We start from the raw sequence: 21,599 nt of genomic DNA, 5'->3' as shown, positions 1-21,599 counted from the left end.
TTGAAGAAAAAATGTTGGGAACTCAAACCCTGCTGGTGGGAGTGTAAATTGAATCAGCCACTTTGAAGAACAATTCGGCAGTTTCTATTAAAATGAAAAATGCTTTCTCTTGTCATTTAACAACCCTACTTCAAAGTATCTATTATTCTTAAAAAGTGTCTTGGAATATGTGCCCAATGAGGAGTTTGCAAGGCTGTTTATTATGTGTCACAGTGAGTAACTGGACACCTGAATGTCCAGCAGTAGGCAAATGGCTACTTGAACTGAGAAAATAGCCATACTATGGAATATTGTGCATTAGCTAAAAGTCACGAGGGAGATCTTTGTTGAATGAAAAAAGCAAGTTGCTGAATAATCAGAATGGTTATTAGTATGAGACTATGCTTTAAAAAAACCTCAGAAAACTGTAATATATGTTTCTATAAGCACATAATTATTCATGAAATCACATGGAGGTCTAGAATTTTGCTGCCCAGTATAGCAGCCACTAGCCACAGAAAGCTATTGAAATTTAAACTAACACATATAAGTAAAAATAAAAATTCAGTTCCTCAGTTGCATTAGCAAGAATTGAATAGCCACATTTGGCTAGTGGCTACTATAATGAGGAGTAGAGGTCTAGAAAGATAAACACAACTGATAATAGGGCTACCTGTGAGGGCCCTGAGTTTGGAGACGGTGGTCTATAGGTACTTTTGATTTCTGGGTGACTTTTAAAAATTTTACACATAGATTATAGATGATCTGGATAATTTAAAAGTAATACGTTTGTAAAATTGAAAGTATGCCTAGCAATAGGATTTCTAAAACATTTCAAACTTTTACTCTGTAGATCAGTGCAAATTCATTAGGGCACACTGTCCTTTTAGCCAGTTAACTGTCTAAAAGCACACAAAAAATACTCAAACAAACTACACACACCATTTTTCCTTCCTTTAACAAGTGTCTGCTGAGTACTTCCTATATTCTAGGCATTTAAAGTATGTAGATGAAGAGTATTGCCTGCCATTATCAGTAAACAAAGGATGTTGCAGCCATCAAGCCACCAGCCACTGCAGCTACACCTATGGTGCACCCTGAGGGGATTCAGGATGGAGAAAATAGGATACTGGCCCTAGATAGTTAAGGTGTATAATCAAAGGAATGGTTTGAATGAGCCCAGACTCTTGCATCTTCCCATACTTAGAAAATTGCTAAATTCATTAACTCGAGGTGTCTGGTTTTTCTTTAATTAACAATAATCTTTTGATGTTCCAACTACCTGGGTTTGTTGTTGTTGTTGTTGTTTTTTGCAAAAACCCTTATATATCCTGGCTCCTCCCTTACCTCTTTGGAAGAGTCACTCAGAGCCATCTGAGAGGCTGTCTTCCAGGCTTAAGTCCTCACTATGTCTGCCAAATAAAACAATTCTCAATTTTTAGGTTGTGCTTTTTTTTTTTTTTCAGTCAACAAGTACAAGGATCTCGAGGCAAATGCTTCTTAATAAAGTGTATTCACCATGGGTTCAACAAGAGGATTTCTTTGTCATTCATTATTGTTCCTTTGTAACTGATTAAATAATTACTGGTTGGCTTTATGCAATGTTTATATAATTACAGAACATAAATGGTGGTTATTAGATTAGCTAGAATATAGGCTTTTATATTAGTGTAATACTTATTTTATTAGGGCTGAAAAGTAATTATTTTGGAAAAAAATCAGATGTGGTGGACATAATTTAGCAATCATTTGAGCACTTCAAGGTCAGGATAACTTCACTGAAAGCACCAGAAAGAATGCATATACCTGCTTACATAGTTATTATATGTAGATTTACTATGGGACTAGTTGTATTGAGCTGATGGAAGCACAAACACTTTTTCGATTAATTTTTTGGATAGTAGGTCAATAGCATGGTAGTGAATCTTGATGAAGAGTGTTCTTGACAATGCTTCATATACAGTAAACAACACTGAAAGTCCCAGCTCACTCTGAACATAGTGAAGAATGAATCTTGTGTCCCCAGATACACAAAGATCAGCATCCTCATTATATTCATAGAACTTAATCATAGTATTTGTCCAATGAAATGCTTTCAGATTAATTAAATTATATCCTGGAAAGAGTCTATTAGTCTTAAATAAGGTTTTCCTTTTAATTTTAATGAATAATATAGAAACAGGCAAAGAATGCCACCACACTTGCAAAAGAATCTGTTTTTCAACTTCTGTCAAGTCTTTTTTCCTTCATCTTAAAACGTGGATCTAATATAGCAAAATTTGCTTTTAGAATTGAATCTTTTTGAATGTATGTGCTCATTTGAAACAAACGGTTTATAAAAGTTATTTTAAAAAATTCATTATTTATTAAAATATCAGCAACAAATTTAAGCACTACACGAATGGCTGAATATAAATTTAAAATACCACCACCTGGGTACAAGTTATTTGCTAGGAATCTCTACTTATTCTAGTAGCTGGATACTTATGGAGGGATCCATGAACCAGCATTTCTATCACCTGGGAGCTTTGGACATCCAAAATCTCAAGCCCCACACCCCAGACCTACTGAATCAGAATCTGTGTTTGGCATGGTCTCCAGGTGATTCTTAGGTACACTAAAGCTTGAAAAGTAATCATGTAGCTTTCAGTTGCCTTTGTGCATCTTCTCACCAACAGTGCCATCTAGATCAACCCTTCTCTGGCCCCTTAGCCTGTTCACAGCTTTTCAACTAGCATGCTCTCTATAGGGTTGTTATTTAGACTCACAACCCCAGCTATGTCATAGCCTTTTACAGCCTCTGTCTATCTCATAAAGATATCTCATAGCTATCTCATAGCCTCTGCTAAAGGTATGCCTTTTACAAGGGGACATAGATATGCAAATTCAAGAGGAGGACAGAATTAGCCTCAGAGCAGAAGCATAACAATTACCTTGAGTCTAATAGAGGGTGGAACCAGGGCAGCACCTCGACTACTCATAGTTCTGTTGAAAGCATTCTGTTTGACTGCAGTTCAGTAGAAAAAAAAAAGCACCGTAACAAAAGCCAAGGAAGGTTCATATTATCTATCAGCTACGTTCAAGAAGATGTTTGTAGTAAGTCCAGGTAAGGGTTCCTGGGAATACCCATCTCTGGACATGCCGGAAGATGCAGTGGATTCAGAGCCAAGCAAGTGTGCTTTCATAAATCATATTAGCGTATTAAAAGACTTAGAGATCTTATTGCGAGGAAATGGGAAACCTATTTAATTATATTCAACTCAGCCCTCAGCCCCATGTATATATATATATATATTTTTTAATCACAAAATGCTTTTTTTCCCCATGCAACACATTAAAATTGGCCTAAACTAGTCTTTGTGAAATGTGAGTGCACAAGTTTCTCTTATTGCCTAAAACGTGAGTTCAGCCCTGAAGTTTTAGAAAAATCTAACATTATGTAACAGTGAATATACCTATCTTTGTAGTTTCACTATTTTAGAAGTAAAACAATGCTTTGATTCCAAATATTAAGTTAACTTAGGCATTGCTCTCCCACTCTGTCTCCCAAGCTGTGACTCAGATGTCAGAACAATTTTTTTTACCTAGTTAGGGAAGGAATTTTCTCAAGTTTCAGGGCCATAAAAGCATTAGTAAGGCACCTGGTTTGTGCAGCACACTCTTATTTTCCATCTTCAATTTCGTAAATATTAAATTTATCTTTTCCATTTCTCCTTTAAAAGCACCATCTGTGGCACATACCATCACTACATGCAAATGGAAGAGGACATAGTGCCTCAGGATACACTTGATAACAGTTTTTCTTCAACGGCAACTGAAACTTGCCACTGAAGACAGCATCTAATTTTCTTTTTGTGCATTATAAAACCCTAGTCAAGTTATAGGACTCTTAAGTAGACAACTAAGTTCTGGTGAAAGTGAATGAACTTGTTCAGGGTGACTTAGCTAGTTAATTACAGAACTGGGACCAAAACTCTGGTTTCTGTGATGCCTTTTGTACAGCATCCCAATGAATGACTAGGTCTCAGAAGGTTCCTTACAGTTAGACACGAAAAGTGTCATCCCTAAAAACACGATTTGCTTATGAAGGATCATTGTCTAAATATGTTAAACTTTAAAAAACAAATTGCCAGCTACAATTATAAACCTCTGAATTATGGGCTTTCAGTGAAATACACTACTTTGTCTCCTAAACACCATATCCAAAAAACAGAAGGACTGAAACAGATGTTATGTGTCAGGGTCAGAGGGAGGCTTTCTAGTTATATTATGCTAACTAGAGAAAGACTTTAAAAATCCTTTCCTGGGGCCATTGGGGGATGGGTACAGAGACTGAAAAACAGAGATGAGGAAATGTGTTCCCAGGTGTTGAGCTTTGAATAGATCACCGTTGTGTTACATTCCTCTGAGCTTAGGATACATGTTGGATTTTGTTCACTAACATGTCTATTATGTGCACAAAAACAGCAAAAGACTCTGAAAGTCTACCCACGTTCTTTTGTCCATTCAATGTCCATTGTTTGCAATACAATGGACAATTTTGGAGAGTTTGGAGATCTTTCGGTTATGAAGAAATATCTGTCAGAGCCTCAAAATACCATTACTAATGGGCATTGATTGGGGCTTGGAAATATTTTTACTTCAAAAACTGTTGTGACGGATATTTTGTAGAGATTAGGTTTGCACATATCAAGTTACTTGAATTCATTTTGCTAAGAATTTCTTTATTAATTGGCTTGACTTTTATTTTTTAAAAACACAAAGGCAGTCTAGTGCAGTGGTTACATGCATGGGCTCTGGACTTGGACTATCTGCTTTAAAATCCCAACTCTATTACCTACTGGGTGTGTATGACCTTAAGGAAGTCATTAAATTTTGGCACCTCAGTTTTCTCATCTTTAAAATGAAGGTAGTAGTACCTGCCTCATTAGAATGATTATGATGACCAAATTAAGTAACGATGCAAAGTGCCTGTGCTTAGGGTAGTTGGTTTTGCACTTAAATCTAGTGAATTGCTCACTCATTCAGTATGCTAGGGAATAATCCACTATAGATATAGTGGAATAGGGGATTTTTTTGTCTGCAAGTTGAAGGCAAAATGCCTGGCTATTCTTCTCATTGAAAGAAGACCCAGAAATATCACATATTTTGTTAAAATTTTAGTGGCCATCAAAACCTATTGTCTTTATTGAAGTTTGACTAATGCTTAGAGAGAGCATTCTAGTGTTTCATTTTAGCAGAGTAATCAAGAGGAATTTCATTTTAGCAGAGTAATCAAGAGGAATTCTAGTATTGGAAGCTTTTTTAAGTGACCATATCAGGAGAAAAGGAGTCTTGAGTCTTGTGTCACAGTTTTTTTCTCAGAAATAAAACAAACATGCTGTGTTTATGTTGCTGGTATAAATTGTGCCCTATAAAATGGTAACTTTTCTTTCAAATTAAATGTTAGCTTACTATTTCAATAGATAGATCCCTAACATTTAGCTTTAATCTAGGGGGGAAAAAAGCCCACTTAACTAGATTTAATCTAGTAACAAAACCCATTTAATCTTTTTATTAAAATGAATGGAGCTTGGAAGAAGACATTGTCTGCTCAAAATATAGCTCTAATATAAATCAAGCAGTTATATTTCTTTTGTTCAACAAACCCCAGGTCCTTTCTTTTCTGTTAACAGCCTTTTGATGATTAATTAGGTGAACCACACTTAATTAGATGGAATGTATAATTGATTAAGTTAAGAAAAATCTAATCTATTTTTGACTTCCGTATTGACCTGAATGCTCATGTATAGCCAAGGAACAAATCCTTCGAATTCTTATGTGATTAGTTCCTATCTTTCCATTTCTACACAAATTTATATTGAAACAGAACTCTAACAATATGCAGTCTTCAGAATCATCCGTCTCCAAATTATAATACATATTGCCACCAAATTATTCTTATTTGAATCTCTCTGTATATTATTTAGCTACCTCCAAAATACATAAATTTTACTGATTTTCCATAGAAGTCTACAAATCCAACACCTCTCACCCCCGCTAGACTATTTACCTCCCCCCAAATATCTTATTATTCTTCTTCCACATGTACTTTCTTTTTTTTTTAAAAATTATTTTGCTTTTTTTTTTTTTTTTTAATGCTATTCTTGTCTGCTTACATTCTTTTTATTTATGTATGTATGTATGGCTTTGTTGGGTCTTCGTTTCTGTGCGAGGGCTTTCACTAGTTGTGGCAAGCGGGGGCCACTCTTCATCGCGGTGCACGGGCCTCTCACTATGACGGCCTCTGTTGTTGCGGAGCACAGGCTCCAGACGCGCAGGCTCAGTAGTTGTGGCTCACGGGCCCAGTTGCTCCGCGGCATGTGGGATCTTCCCAGACCAGGGCTCGAACCCGTGTCCCCTGCATTGGCAGGCAGATTCTCAACCACTGCGCCACCAGGGAATCCCCACGTGTACTTTCTTTTAAGGCCTAATTTAAGTCCTGCTTCTTCTTTGAGTTATTTTCCACTGGTCTAGATATATATAGGTTACTCGTTTAAATCTTTGAGGCACTGATTGTTTCTATTATTAGTTTAATATTTATCATTTACTTTCTCTGTTGGAGGGGTTGTATATATCTTTTATTTTCAAATAGATACTTTACTGTTTTTAATCTCTGCCAACCAGCTCAGTACCTAATAGATGTTCAATGATAATGATGATTTGAAAGCCCTACTCTACAATGTTCAGATGTGCTTTTAGATATGGGGATAATATAATTTTATCATCAGAATTTATAAGGCTATAAATTCAAAATAAAAAATAATCACATTGAAAATATAAAATAAAATAATTTTCAAGTATATAATTTTGTAAAGTGGAAAACTAGCATGGAGTTTAGTGAAAGCGCCTTCATATCAAAGAAGTACAGGCATATAGATGAAGAAACACTCAGGAATTCCACCTGAAGCTGCCCTCACTTGAATACCATGTCTTTGTAAGAATTTCATGACTTGGCAGGCTTCACAGGCTGTCACCATATATGTCCCAAGAGAAGCCAGAATTTAGTGTTAACTAAACCAAGAGCTTGGGCACTCAGATTTCTACTATTTTCCATAGAAATATTCATCATTGATTTTAAATATTAAATCAGCTTTCCTTTCGGGGTGGTTTGATACAGAGTTGAAATAAGAGGCCCTGGGACTTCATAGACAAACCTCTGTTGTGCACTGTTGAACTAATGACTTTGGGTAAGTTACTTAACCTCCTTATGACCTCTTCAGTAAAACAGTGTTAATGAAATAACACCCTAAGGGTTATTGCAAGAATTAAATGAAAGAAAATGCAAAATACCTGGTACATAGTTGGTATCTACTACGTGTAAATAAATTTCTGTAAGTTCCTTGTATCAGTTAGTGGCAGGTTTCATTTACTGGGTGTTTATCCTGTACCAGGCACTCTTCATATACTTGGTATCATGGGTATTAACACATTAAATCTTTGCAGCATTCTTATGCAATAGCTATTATTCTCATTCTGTTTCACACATGAGGAACTAAGCCATAGACAAGTACACAGCTAGTAAGTATCATAGCCGGGGTTCAAAACATGCTTTTGGGTTCCATACATACCCTCTTAACTGCTAGACAACATAATCTCTCCCACTATCAGATCATTTACATGGACCACATCCTGTGGACAATTTAAAAAGCAGTCTCATTTTAACTCACTATTTACCTAACTAAAACATGGTTGGGAGAAACATGCAATGCATTCCATAGTCAAGTATAACTCATTTTAATTTATCCATTCTTTTGAATTAGCTGCACCATTGCTCCCTTTCAGTTGTGAGAAATCCAGCCTTGCTTGATCTTACCTACGCAAAGGCACACTTTTAAGTCATTGTCCTAGAACCTGTGCAAATCTTATTTCTTATTTGTTTTGCTGCTTATGAATAATTAATTAAATAAATGCTTTCAAGATTCCAAAGAAGCTAAAAAAACAGATTTTGAAAATCCACAAAAAGGTATCTAGGAAAACTTTTGTTAAATTAAGAGATGTTATCTGCTGTTCTAGGCGTGGGTGCTTTTATCAAAACATTTCTCCCACTTTCAATTTTCCACTCGTTAAAATCTAAGGCCTTATTTGGCTGTCACTTACAGTACTGTGTTTTTCGGAAAAGTTTCTGGCAGCTAGTTTTTAAAAGATTTTGTTAAAAAAAAAAGAAAGAAAAAGCAAGCTGTGTAGTCCTCCTGTTGGAAGAATTCCTCTGACCTTCTGCATTATTATAAAGAGAATTGCCAATTTATCCAGGCCTCCCCCACCTGGTTATCTTCAGAACTTTACAATGTGTGCTTTTCCTAAGGCAGTTATTTTCAAGCATGATTTTGTAACACTGCAGGGTTTTTCAAGCTATTTCAAGGAGGTGGCAAAGAATTCTCAAAACCAAATTAATTTTATTTTCAAAAAGGAGCATGCATGCCATAAATCATTGGGGGGCCTTCAGGAGGGTAATTGTAGATGTCAGGAAATTGAACAAATAATGATAGAATATAGGCACCTGTACAGAGGTAGACAATTCTGCTTCTACAGTGGAACCCTTTAACATGCACCAAGCAACGGGAGATTTGCAGAATGCCTTTTTCAGTCTTAGTCCGCGTTTAACCACAACTCTCAACGATTTGTTAATAGAATAGTGTTGTATCTTCTATTTCAGCTTAGTTGCGATCATCCACAAAGTGCCCAATCTCTTTGAGCATCCACATGGCATGCCAATTATGAGAAGATTAGCGTGTAAATATTTTACTCCTCTTAAGGGAAGGTCACTGTAAGCAAGAGCTAGAACCTAGAATTCTCTGAACTCAGTGAATTTCCCAACATAGATCCTATATCATTCTCAGTCATATCAATCCCTATATGTGGTCACTGAGAATCACTTTTCTCTCCTTAGAGCCAGGCATTTAAATATCTTCAGCTTCCAGGCTCTCCTCTGGGTACCTGGGCTACACTTTGTCATGCCAATGGTTTTGCACTTTATCTGCCCTACTGGATTATAAACTCCTAGAGGGCAGGGACAGCATGGGACTAACCTTTAAATATCCTAGAGCACTCCGTATAGTGCCTACCACGAAACAAATGCCCACAAGCGTTTGTTGAATGAAACTAAGTCTTTAGAAAGTGGGAAGTTTTTCTTTCTTTTTTTTGCCATGTCAGTTTACTGCCTACTGTTTTTTTCTCACTTTATCCTGTTATCTGAATTTTTTATTTCTACAAACCTGAACAGGGTTTATACCTACTGATTTCAATTATTTTTTTTTTTTTCTTTTTGAACAAAACTTGCTCACTTCTTCTTTATTGGAACTGCACATTCTAACTCCTCATCTGGAGTGCACTTCTTTCTTAATTTCCTTTCCATTAATTTTTTATCTTTCCCCTCTTCAAGCTTTACTGCAACTCAGCATTCCCTCTTTACTTATGTACACCATTCTCGTTGTATTTTTCTGCCCCTGATAATTTCATTTTTTAGGTCTTCTGGTGTCTTTTTCTGAGCATAGTGTAGTCCTTTCCATTAAATTATAAACTCTTTGAGGGTAAGCAAGCTTACGCATACCTGTTTTGCACAACTCCTAATGTAATTGTCAGGCCCTCAGCCCATTTTACAGAAATTGGCTATTCATTTTAATTGTTACTTAAGTGTGTGTGTGTATAAAACAAATTTTCTGATTAAGTCATGGTACATGTGTCTCATTAAATTATTATAGGTACACCAAGTGGTGACCCTGTGCTTCTGTGAACAGAACATCAGAGTATCCTTTTCTGTAACATTTTAAAGGCAAGAAATTAAAACTTAAGGTGGAACAGCCAGGGAAGAAGGTAGGAGGAACTCTTAGAATTGACCTAATAGTAATTGTAGAAACCAAAAAAAAAAATTCAGTCAGACTATTCTATTCTGCATTTCCTAACTCCTTCTTGAGTTACTGTGTTTTAAACTTTTAAAAAATATTTTCTTAGATCCTGAGATATGTGATTTGATTTCAATCCTGAGCTGTCTGTAACATCACTAGGCTGCTGGGGGCATCTATAATCAAAGGTTTGGATTCCCTTCCAAATTCAGTTCTAATGTTTACACTTCTGGTGTCCATATAATGAGATTTAACAGGCCTTATCACCTACTTACTTGAATTATTGTAATATTTACATTTTTTCTCCAGTAGCAAACTAAATAGGTAAGAAATAATATCTTCTCTTTTATTTTAAACCTCCTTTGAGTAAGTTTGTCGAAGCTATTCTGACCACGAATACAAATCTTACATTAAAAACATTTAAGGAAGTAACTATGAAAAGCTAGATTTATTTCTTCTATAATTGAATAAAAATGTATATACCATAAGCAATAATTTAAACTCTAAAATCATTTTTAGTCCCCTATGAAAACAATCTGTTCCTCTGGAGGATCATCAGTTTAAGTGCAAAGAGATAACAAACACCATTCGTGTATGTAAGTGTGTTGTTCCACGCTTTGAAAGGGCCTTCATTAGCAAGGCTAAACAACACAACACAACCGGTAATGTGTTCCATATGCGGTATTTTGAAACCTTTTGTTTGGTTTCTAACTAGAGAGAACGAGGGAGGAAAAGAAAGAGTTAATTTTATTCTCTTGGGATTTGTTTTATAAGGTGCATCAGATTGAGTTTAGCCAACAGGGATGTATTTCTCCTTGTGTAGCTCATGCTTGTTTATTCTCTCCTTATAAAAACCAGGGACTAGCAATTTCTTTTATGAACGCGGACCGAAGGGAGATAAATAGACCTTGCGGGAGAGGAAGGTCAAGTTCTAAGTTTTTCTTTCCTTTGGATTCAGGAATAAGCAAATGGAAAGACTAGCCAAACAACCAGCAGCAGGCATCTGATGGTTAAGCCCTCCCCCCAGGACTTTTTATGTACATAAGCAGAAGTCACAGGAGCAGCTGCGGCGCATTAGTTCCAATAGTTTAACAGGCAGCCTTGTAGCGCTGACAAAAGCCTCGCTCGCCGTGGCTTCCCTCCATGTTCCTCTGCCCTGCGAGCTCGGCGGTGATCTTTGGCAGGGGATCGGCAGAGGAGGGGTGACGTTCAAGAGGCTTCCGCCGTGGCGTGCGCTCGCCTCCTCTACTCCCAGCCCAGTCTCCGCCGAGAGACTGAGGCAGGCGACCGAATGAACTAGCAGCGGCTCGATCCGACCTGCTTCCCCGGACGTCTCCCCGAGAGTCCGAGGAAGGCAATCACTGGAAAGAGGCCAGGGAACCACGTTGCCCTGGATCGTTGCCAACTGTACAAAGTTGACCGGGAAAATGGCTCAGCAGACGGCAAGCCCGGACACCTTAACAGTCCCTGAAGTGGATAATCCGCATTGTCCAAACCCCTGGCTGAACGAGGATCTTGTGAAGTCCTTGCGGGAAAACCTGTTGCAGCACGAGAAGTCCAAGACAGCAAAGAACTCGGTTTCTCCCAAGCTCTCACCGGTGATTTCGCCGAGAAACTCCCCCAGGCTCCTGCGCAGGATGCTTCTCAGTAGCAACATCCCCAAACAGCGGCGGTTCACAGTGGCACATACGTGGTAAGGTTTGCACGGATTATCAGACATGGTGGCCAGGTGCCCCTGGGTGATTTTTGCGCCTCCCGCCTTTCGCTTTAGGGGTAGGGAGGGAAGCGTCTTCGTCTTCACTCCTGACCCGTGATTTATCGGAAGTAATCTACTTTAATAAATCCCACAGATGTCCAAGTCGGGGCAGGAATCCTTGAGATTGGTAATAGGAGCCTTTGAGGTGGGTGGTTCTCAAAGTTCAATTCCTATTGCAAGTTCCTACAAGAAAACTGAATTCCAGATGTCAAATAAGAATGCAGGTTTTTTGTTTTTTTTTTTCCCTCTACCGATGTGGTGGCGCTTCTTTGAATTCTTAAGCTAGTAATCCTGCCAGGTCCTGCAACAGCCTAGGAAAGAAAGGACCAGAAAGGAGAGGAGGAAAATCATAGTTTGTTCTCTTTTCGGCATGATCCCCAATTAAACAGAGATGTGTACGGAGTGTGTGTGTGTGTGTGGGTGTGTGTATGTGTGTAATGCTGTGTCCAGGTAAAACCCCTCCTAACTACTGACTTTAATATATTTGTAATCTCAACGTGCCTTTTCAGTGGGTTTAGGAATGCCATGCAGAAAGTTGCAGGCTGGTACTCGGTAATAGTGCCGTGTTCTTTGAATTTGAATTCTTTGACTATTTTGTCAATATTTTTATTTTCTTTATGAATGTTTTTATCTTCTATATAATAGGTGAATTTGTTTTATGTATATGGTACCACGTAGGTTTCTAGACGATTCTTGATATTTTCATGCTCTTGTAAAAACAAATATTAAAATAAATCATTGTGTGAGCTTATTATGGTGTTTCTGCCTGAAAAGAGGCAATTTTAGGCTGTGATCAGAGAAAGAGGGGTCTGTGATACACAGTTGGTTAATTTTAGGCAGTAGTAGGTTCTATGCACTACTTCCACATTTTGGCAAAATGAATATTACTTATGATGAAGAAAACAGACATAACAGAAAAAAATAACGAGTATGTTAGTTGAGAAACTGACTGAATGATTTTTATACAGCTTTTCCATAGAACACGAAAGAGTATGCCAGGAATGGAAAAAACAAAAGAAAACAGAACCAAAACAAGCAAACAAACAAACAAAAATCCCCAAAAAACCAGAATCAAGACTCCTAGGAAAGAAGCAGCAAGAAATAGAATCAAAATCTAAACTTAAGCCACATGGCCCTACCCAGGAATGCATTCATGTCATAGATGAAAATAGGCAACAAAGGAAATAAAAGGCATGACCCACCCAAAGAAATGTCTGACCTCAGAATTGCCATTTTAAATAGCTAGATCTCTGATAGAGGAAGTGTTCTTATTTTCCCCAAGATTTTAACTAAGTGGCATTTCTAAGTTTAGTTCTTATTTTCCCCAAGATTTTAACTAAGTGGCATTTCTAAGTTTAGTTAGATACAATGCTTGTAAGAGGGGTAAGACAAACACTGATTTTTTTCAGTCTTAAAGAAATGATGGAAAAAGATGACTTCTCTCTGAGGAAGATACTGTTGAAAGAATTTGTCAGAGATAAGCAGTGAATGAAAGGCATAGATGAACACTAGGAGATGCCCTGAGGAGAGGGACGGCTTGAGACCGAGCATCAGGTGCCAGAGCAGGAAAGCTGGCTGGAGTTCAGACAGGGTCAGGGCCAGAATTTTGGTATGCAATGTCCCTTTTGGTTGAGATGCCTTTTTAATTATAGTTCCTAAATTGTACCTGTTGCTAAATGAGTAAGCCTCCACTCAGACGCCTGATTTCTATCTGAGCGAAGCAACCTCGAGTTCAACTGAAGGTTATCGGAACTATTTGGACATGTTGAGATGTAAGGAAGGCAGGAAATCTCATGAAAACAGGCTTTCTTCTGAAATTTCTGGCACTTCCTTTTCTGATGCTGTTTGGAGAAACTCCAAGGTCACAATTTCTGCCGATCTTTCATTGTGGTGTATCAGGTCTCCAGCAGATGAGGGAGGCATCAAAAGAGCAATGGACATGAAAAAGAAAAATCATGATACCAATTCTCAGTAACGAAGGGGAGACAATATCCCTCATGGATAAAAAAGCATCCAGCAAGGGAGTTGGAAAGAGTACCTCACATTTTCCTTACTGGTTCAACAAACCGCAAGACGTTCATAATATCCACAGGCATCTTTCGACAAATAACGTTCCATCTGTGCTTTCATTACTTGGACTAAGCATGATCCAGAATTTTAAAAATTTATTCCAAATTGCGCTGCTTATATATATATATTTTTTCCTATCTAAACTGCTGCTACTACCACAACTATAGTCAAATCCTCCCCTCCTCCTAAATTAAATGATCAGCCATTTAAATACACACCACGTGTGTTCCTGCCTCAGAATGTTGGTCCCTATACTTGATATTCCTTTCCATTCGATATGCATGTATTTAATACCTATTGAGTCCAAAGTGTTTAGCTTGTACCTACTGATCACAAAGTTGCACAAGAGCTGTTCCTTGGTTTCAAATTATTTACACTACAGTAGAAAAAATCATATTGGAAGGCATCTGATTAAGTTCAGGTAAACATTTTGCTCTACAACATACTCTCCAAATCTTAGTGGATTGACACAGTAAATGTTTATTTCTTGCTTCTGCTTCTCGTGGCAAGCTAGCCTGCCCTGGGGTAATTCAGGGACCCCGGGTTCTACCATCTTGCGGTTCTTCTATTGGTAACACATGGTTTCCAAGTTTGCCAGGCTCAGCTGAATCCGGGGAAAGAGCACAGAAGATGGCATTCATGAGTTTTTATGAGGCAGGTCTAGGAGTGCACACATTACTTATCCCAGTATTCCCCAGATAGAACTCAGTCCTGTGGCCACATATAACAGCAAAGGAGGCTGGGAAACCTATCTCAGCCATGTTGCCAGGAATAAGGTAAAACGTCTGGTGAACAGCCCACCCATGTCAGTCACAATGCAGTAACAGCTACTGGTTCACCCTCTATACCATAGTTAAATTCATAGAGTAACATCTATGGTGACTGGTCCTTTAACATCTCTGCATACCTCCTGGATGAGGATTTTACAGAGCAATTCTATTTTTTGACAAGTTTAGTGACTGGGAAGTCCTTGCTTACATACAGTTGAAATCTCCTTCCTTGTAATTGTCATCCTTGGTTCCTGGATCTGCTTTTTTTTTTTTTATTAGTCTGCGTTGGGTCTTTGTTGCTGCACGTGTGCTTCCTCTAGTTGTGGCAAGCGGGGGCTACTCTTCGTTGCGATGCAAGAGCTTCTCCTTGCGGTGGCTTCTCTTGTTGCGGAGCACGGGCTCTAGGCGCACGGGCTTCAGTAGTTGTGGTGTGTGGGCTTCAGTAGTTGTGGCGCATGGGCTTAGTTGCTCTGTGACATGTGGGATCTTCCTGAACCAGGGCTCGAACCCTAGTCCCCTGCACTGGCAGGTGGTGTCTTAACCACTGCACCACCAGGGAAGTCCCCCTGGATCTGCTTTGAAAACCCCACAGCTTGAATCTCTCCCGTCTTCCATAACTTAGCCCTTAACGCAAGAGGCTTGGAATAACCCATCAGAGAGCCAGAACCCTGCTCTATTCATCTTGGCACACCCATTAATCAGTAATGTCAGTGTTATCATGTTTTTTAAAAATTATTCTCTTTTCTTAACTAAACATCCTAGGTTATTTCACGTTTATATGCTGTAGTTACCAGGTTGATCCTGGTTGTTCTAAACCAGACTTCACTTGGATTTTCACAACCCATTTAAAGAGTATTTTACTGAATTGATACAATACTCCAGGTGCTGTGTGACTCTTGGACAGAGAGCATCTGAGAAGAAGTCAGATTACTTTCTTTTAAATTTTGACTTCCCGTTTACTAGTGTGATTTTTGAACAAGTTGCTTAACATAGGCTTGTTTCTCTGTTACCCAATTTCCTGGGAATAGTAATCGTATCCACTTGGTGTTGTGGTTTTATTAAGTACAATTATGTGTAAATTAAAGTGTTTTGCATAGGGACAGACACTTAATGAGGGTCATTATATAAGCTAATATTTTCTTTATTATGTGTCCATTAATCCAGTCTTGCTCAGCCTGAATCTTTAGGCTCATGTCTACATTTTTAAACGGTCACCCTGTCAGTTGTTTGTGGATGGGACAATGTTTTTAGTAATAATTATATCCCTAGCTAATGTTCATTGAACACTGGTGTTCGATCTGGTGCTGTGTGTTAGATTAGGACCCTCTTGTATTCATGCTTCTCACCACTTTGTTTTACCATTTTTACTTAATGTCTAGTACTTTGTAGTCTAGTGATTATAGACCAGACTCTGTTTTCATCAGAGTAGGGAATTCCCTCTGATGTCAACATGAACGTCAGCGGAATTTCTGGTTAAGAAAACTTTCAGTGTTAAGTTTATTTCCGGAAAATCAGTCAGGCAAATCTTTATATTTTTCAGTTTTTTTTCCTCACTTTACACTGGGTTCTGTGCACCAAATGAAGGAACGTGTTCTAGAGTGCATAAGTGATACTAGGCAATAGGATTTCTTTGGGCAAGATACTATCCAGGTAATACCACGTGTCTTATCTTTAAAATTTCTGTGTATGTGTGTGTGTTTTTAATTACAACATATCCAAAAGTAGAAGAAGCGGTTAGTAACGTCCTTAAACAACAAAATAATTTCTTTAGGTGGATTTTTGAAAGGCGTTTTTCAGGAGACGTTTAGAAAATCTTAAAGATTTTCAGGGAGCTAGCTAAATGTTTTGGGCTATAATTTTTGTTTATTATAAATTTCTCTTTACTGGGCATTGGATATAAAATTGCTCATGTTTAAAAGTAAACATTTGCTTTCTTGAGCCATAATTTCTTCAGCAACTACAGTTGCTCTCATGGTTGTTGTTTAAGAGAGAAATACACTATAAATTTTCTTCAAGTTACAGAAGGATCCAGAAACCCTTTATCACCTATAAAGAAGAAATCCAGCCATTTAGAGAGTTTATAGGTCACACACAAACACACCTACACACACACCCAAGTAGATTTTCAAAGCTATTATTTAGGTGTTCTATTTGAGACTCTTTCTTCTTTGTTCCAACTCTCCTACATTTGCCTGACTTAACTTTAAGGTTATCTTCTCTCTGCCCCTTATGTTGAGGATACCCAGAGAAGGGCATTGCTGGTGCTCTCCTAGGAGCTGGGAACCCAGAGGTAGGCTGTGGTTATACTGTGATATGAGGAGGTGGGGAGGAAGTTTCTGGGGGAAATTTTCTGGGACACACAACAGGAAGTAATGCCAGCAGGTTAGGTGGAGCCAGTTGGCTGAGTCTTTAGCTGTGTCTCTGGTATAATTGGCTGTGTGTCTTCCCCAGGAATCTTGGGGCACTGCAAGTCAAGGGTATCTGTAACTTTTGAAAAGCATGCTTAGCCTTTCCTAAAATCAGAAGACCCCAGGAAGATATTCATCTTAAAAACTTGTCAGTTGCCTTTATGATATTTAAGAAATTACAAAATAAAAATGTGACAAATAGTTACTGAGGAAAATGAAAACAATGAAATAACATGGCAATTTATTACTCATATGTACTTTCTGTGACCTTTGACATTTATTTTAAAGAGAAAAGAGATTAAGTGTATCTGTACCAGCCAAAGTCAATTCTGTCAATACTAGTGGTGAAACTACTTCCAAGCAAAAGCACAGTCTTTTTTATAAACTTGGTAGAAATGCTGAATGAGAAGAAAGTAAAAAATTGAATCTCAAAGTTCATTAAAATAATTTTTAAACCATAGCTTTAATTTTAAAAGTTATTCTTTATATAAATTTCTTTATAAATAACAAGCTCCTGTGAGGTTAGGTAATTAATTGAGCTTCAGAGCTTCAGCACTTTTTTTTTTTTCCTTAGACAGGAAGCTACCAAAATTGTTCTTCAAGTAGCAGTTTCAGGAAGAAGCTTTATTGTCAGCCGTGTGGCAAAGTTATGTCGTTGTTTTTTAATGGTTTTGCTTTTGAAAAAAATCATGTTTTTAAACTCTGAGGAGTTTAGCATAGTGGAAGCCATGTATTTCCAGCTCTGCTGACACTTAATATTTGACCTTAGTTACTCAACCTCTTTGAATTGTAGACTTTCTATTCATAAGTCATATGGCTATAGAGGCATTTGATATTTACAAGTAAGAAACTGACTAATGAAGTTTACAAAGTGATAACAAACCACAGTACATTTAAGATAAGTAATTAAAAAGAAGTTCCAACTTGCTGTTGTAAGCTACTGAGGTGTATGCCTCATGGGTAAAAACAGGGGACAGAGTGCTTTAATAATTCTGTGGCTCATAAAAAGGCTGCAGGACCTTCAAGATGAAAGCATTGGTGGTATTCACTCTAGGACACCATCTGGAAGCCATGATTTAGGGTAGGAAATGTGGAAATCTGTAGATAATAATAAAAATTCAAATTTAAAATTTTCTTTTACTGTATCTTCAATTATATACCATCTTAACACACCAATCTCTTCTACTATATATAAAAAACAGGAAAAAATCATTTCATATTCAATTTTAAGGACATAAATGCTGTCCAGCTATTTCAAATGAAGTACTTATTTTCAAAATGAGATCTTGAGCTGATATGAGACCAAATTGTTTGATTTCATTTTGGACTAAAAACTTTAGGTTCATAATAACATAACTTTATAATCTTAGACTTATTATAACATAGCCAATAATGATTTAGCTCCTGCTGTGTGTCAGATACTTTATGTACATTAACCTTTCAAAACAAACACGGTTGAATTTAAGTATTATTAGCTGTATTTTACATATACATATGCCAAGGCCAGAGAAATTGGTACATAACCAAGATCATTCAACTATGCAGCCATGAAGTGAGTTGACTTAAAACTTAAACTCAGGTTTGCCTAACTCTCCACCGTGTATTCTTTCAACATTACCTTCCTTTGGGCTAAGAATCACATTCACATTTATTTCCCTACCCAGCTTATATATCAAAGCTGCAACAGTGAATATTCAATGACTTTACAGAATGGTGGTTAGTTAACAGAAGGATAGGAACAGAACCCTTTCTTAGTGTGAAATCTCAGTTTATTTGTTTAACACCTGTGGCTTGTATGAATGTAGACTTTTTTTTTTTTTTGACAAAAATATGTGTATGTGGAGGAGAAATATATGTCCTTGATGAAGGAAGGGTTTGAGGTCAACAGAAAACATTCTGTTTTAGAGTAGTTTTAGACTAAGACTGGCATCCAGACAAAACCAATCAGAGGGTAATTTTATTTTCAATGATTCAGGGAGAAAGGCATGAAAGGCTTGAGCTCTAAAGAAAAGATTAAGTCAGAAATCTATTAAGGTTCGGTTCCAGAAGAGCCAGCTGGAAATGATGGTCTGCAGGCTCAAGTCACTAAGCAACAGAGCAGCAAACTGCTTGGTAACCAGAGCTGGCTTGACTCACAGGCTGACTGCGAATGACCGGGTGGCCAGACAGGAGGACCACAGCCCATCTGACCTCAAAACACTCTCCTAGTCATCCGGCAGCTTTCCTGCCCAGTCCCCCCATTTTGGAATGGTCTCTTTGACTTAACATGATGCTTGCTTTCAGAATGGAAATATCTCTGGGACCATAAGTACATGCTATCTGTCTTTCTTCTTTAAAAGGGCATTTCTGAGATTGCTTTCTTTGGGCCAGTATATCATAAATAAAATGTAAAGTTTAATGAGAGGAAAGAAAGTGAAAACATTGGGATTAATGGCTCGACTTTGGGTTTTCAGGAGCAAATGTGTACAGGGCCAAGTTGCCTACTTCGTTTGGTGCGATCTGTCCTTGAACTCTGAGAGCGCAGTGTTGCCATTTATTTAACACTTTCTGTCTTACGCTGTTTTCTTTTTCATGGGTGTGTTTTGACTGTGCAGCTGGACTGTAAGTTCCTAAAAAGTAGGAACCCTCACATACATCAATCTTTGTATCCATCGTGAGGGGCCAAGTGCCACCTGTATAACATATATTTAGTGAATACTTGTTGTTTAATTGAGAAACATACCCTCAGTTGCTGTGGCTCTTATGCTGAACACCTGGGGAGATCTATAGCCTTCCAGCCTAGAAGTCCTGGTGATGTCGTGTTTGATTGCCATAGTGGAAAGAAGTTTCAAACGCAATGATTAACCATTTGTTTGGACTTTGTCACCTGTGTGTATGAGTGTGTGTTCTGGGTTTACACACACCTAGACGGGTATGATTTGACTTTAGTATACATGAATGAATCGGTATATGATAGTGTCACTAATTTGTCAGATATACGCATTTTAATAATTTTTAGTTTATACTTTGAAAATAATTTATGCCTGTTGTATTTCTGAAAAAATATGTAAATATATTTATGATTCTTGGTAAATTACTGAATAATTAGCTTGTTAAACTCTTATGACTAATTCTAATCTCTTAGAATTCATAGTGGTTCAATTATACACAAGACTTACGCTTATAAAAGAAATGCCAAGATTTTGAGGAGAAATTTGAAACAAACAAACAAAATCCCCAAAACACCCTGCACAGTTTTTTTTTTGTTTGTTTTTTTAGTATGAAATTTGGAGAAATTTGAACTGGCAGAAACAAAGTTACCACTTCTCCAAAGTACATCGTCAGAATAAGTAAAATTGAATAACAGAAAAAATTTTTGAAGAGATTTAGCAGGTTATTTTAATGTAAATATTTTGTCCATAGTTCATACCCATTTTTACCTTGCAGTAATTTCAAACCAACCGATTTCCTTTCCATTAGTCTTATGAGATAGCCCTCTGATCAAATTAGCTATCGTTAAAATAAAGTGGCTTCCTCTGTATATTATTATTAGGAGGGTACATGGGTTCTTTTTCATTTTCTTATATAGCTGATTTCACATTTATACTTACAAATGGTGAGTGTGTATTGTTGACCTTTTGAAGAAAGCAACTTTCTGCCTAATAAGGTTATTTGGATTATCATTTCTACTGTTTACCTTCTTTAGGTTTATAGTATTTGTTTTAATTTGCAGTGTGATTTTTTTTTATGACTTTCTATTGAGTGTGTGCCAAATAGAACAGTGTATGATTTATGGGTAGTAATAACTAAAACTTAGATGAATTGGAGGTGGATGACACACAAGGCGGAATGCCATACAGCTCGCCTCTGAATAGAACCAGACTTCTTTAATAAAGCCCTCTTACAATAGCAATAGCAGTGTCATTAACGGTGCACTTATTCCTGTATCACCTTCCCAGTTTAAGGTACATCTGTGGGTCATTTGTACAGTGTTGTATTTAATTTTTTTTTAGTTGATTTATATTTTTATTTAAAAGCCTATATGTTTAAAAATGAAGCTTTATATCCTTACTATAAATTGGAAACCAGTGTCATTTGTCATACATGGAAGATAATTGAACAAAAATACAATGAATAAAAGCTAAATAGATTCAAGTTTGACTGGATACTATGACCTGCTAGAGGGTCTGAGTCTGAGGTCTGCTCTCTCTTTGTTTAAAATGGCAGTTAGTAAGTAATGTAGAGATGTGAAAGACCGATTAAGTCCTTCTCCTTCAGGTAATAAGAATGACTGAAAGGATTTGGGAAGGAAATAACCCTCTCGTTATTTAAGTCAACATTTTAAATTCAGTAAATGACATCCCTTATGCCTAAAACCATCTTGGTGCATCAGATTCTCTAATGTATCAACCCAGTGGTCCTGAACCACTGATACTTCCACTGTTGGAAGAAGGACCTCGGTTTTTGTAGGGGTTCTTTGCGTCTGAATCCCTTAGTTGGAGGTAAACGCACTGAACTTGGATTGGGTAATTCCAGTTACCCAATTGAAAGTCAGGTGTTGGTACCCCGTTTTTATCACCCTATAATTATTAATTTCCTACCTGGTAGCTACAGAGGTGCAAAGAAGCATAGAACTGCTCTATGGAAAACTGCTATACCTGCTAATGGCAGTTTCCAAGTTCTCCTTCCAAAGGGCACAAACATGGGCTTTTTAAAACGGTGAGGATCTCTGTGCAAATAGGTGAAAGCTGAGGTA

The 21,599-nt window shown here is 37.4% G+C and overlaps 1 protein-coding gene across 9 annotated transcripts in view; it reads left to right on the top strand.

Moving 5' to 3' along the window:
- Positions 1 to 21,599, top strand: part of PDE4D (phosphodiesterase 4D) — a 1,113,076-nt gene that overhangs the window by 380,300 nt on the left and 711,177 nt on the right. For 2 of the 9 annotated variants that reach the window (XM_059916413.1, XM_059916411.1), the window contains exon 1: positions 10,945 to 11,553. The exons of the other annotated variants lie outside the window; for them this stretch is intronic. In XM_059916413.1, coding sequence (XP_059772396.1) covers positions 11,288 to 11,553 — 266 coding nt within the window. In that variant the 5' untranslated portion in view covers positions 10,945 to 11,287. Of the gene's footprint in view, positions 1 to 10,944; positions 11,554 to 21,599 lie in introns of those variants that run through there. 9 annotated transcript variants of the gene reach the window in all.

Source organism: Balaenoptera ricei, chromosome 3 (assembly GCF_028023285.1).
Source record: "Balaenoptera ricei isolate mBalRic1 chromosome 3, mBalRic1.hap2, whole genome shotgun sequence".
Lineage (NCBI taxonomy): Eukaryota > Metazoa > Chordata > Mammalia > Artiodactyla > Balaenopteridae > Balaenoptera > Balaenoptera ricei.
This window is presented reverse-complemented; position numbering and strand designations above follow the sequence as displayed.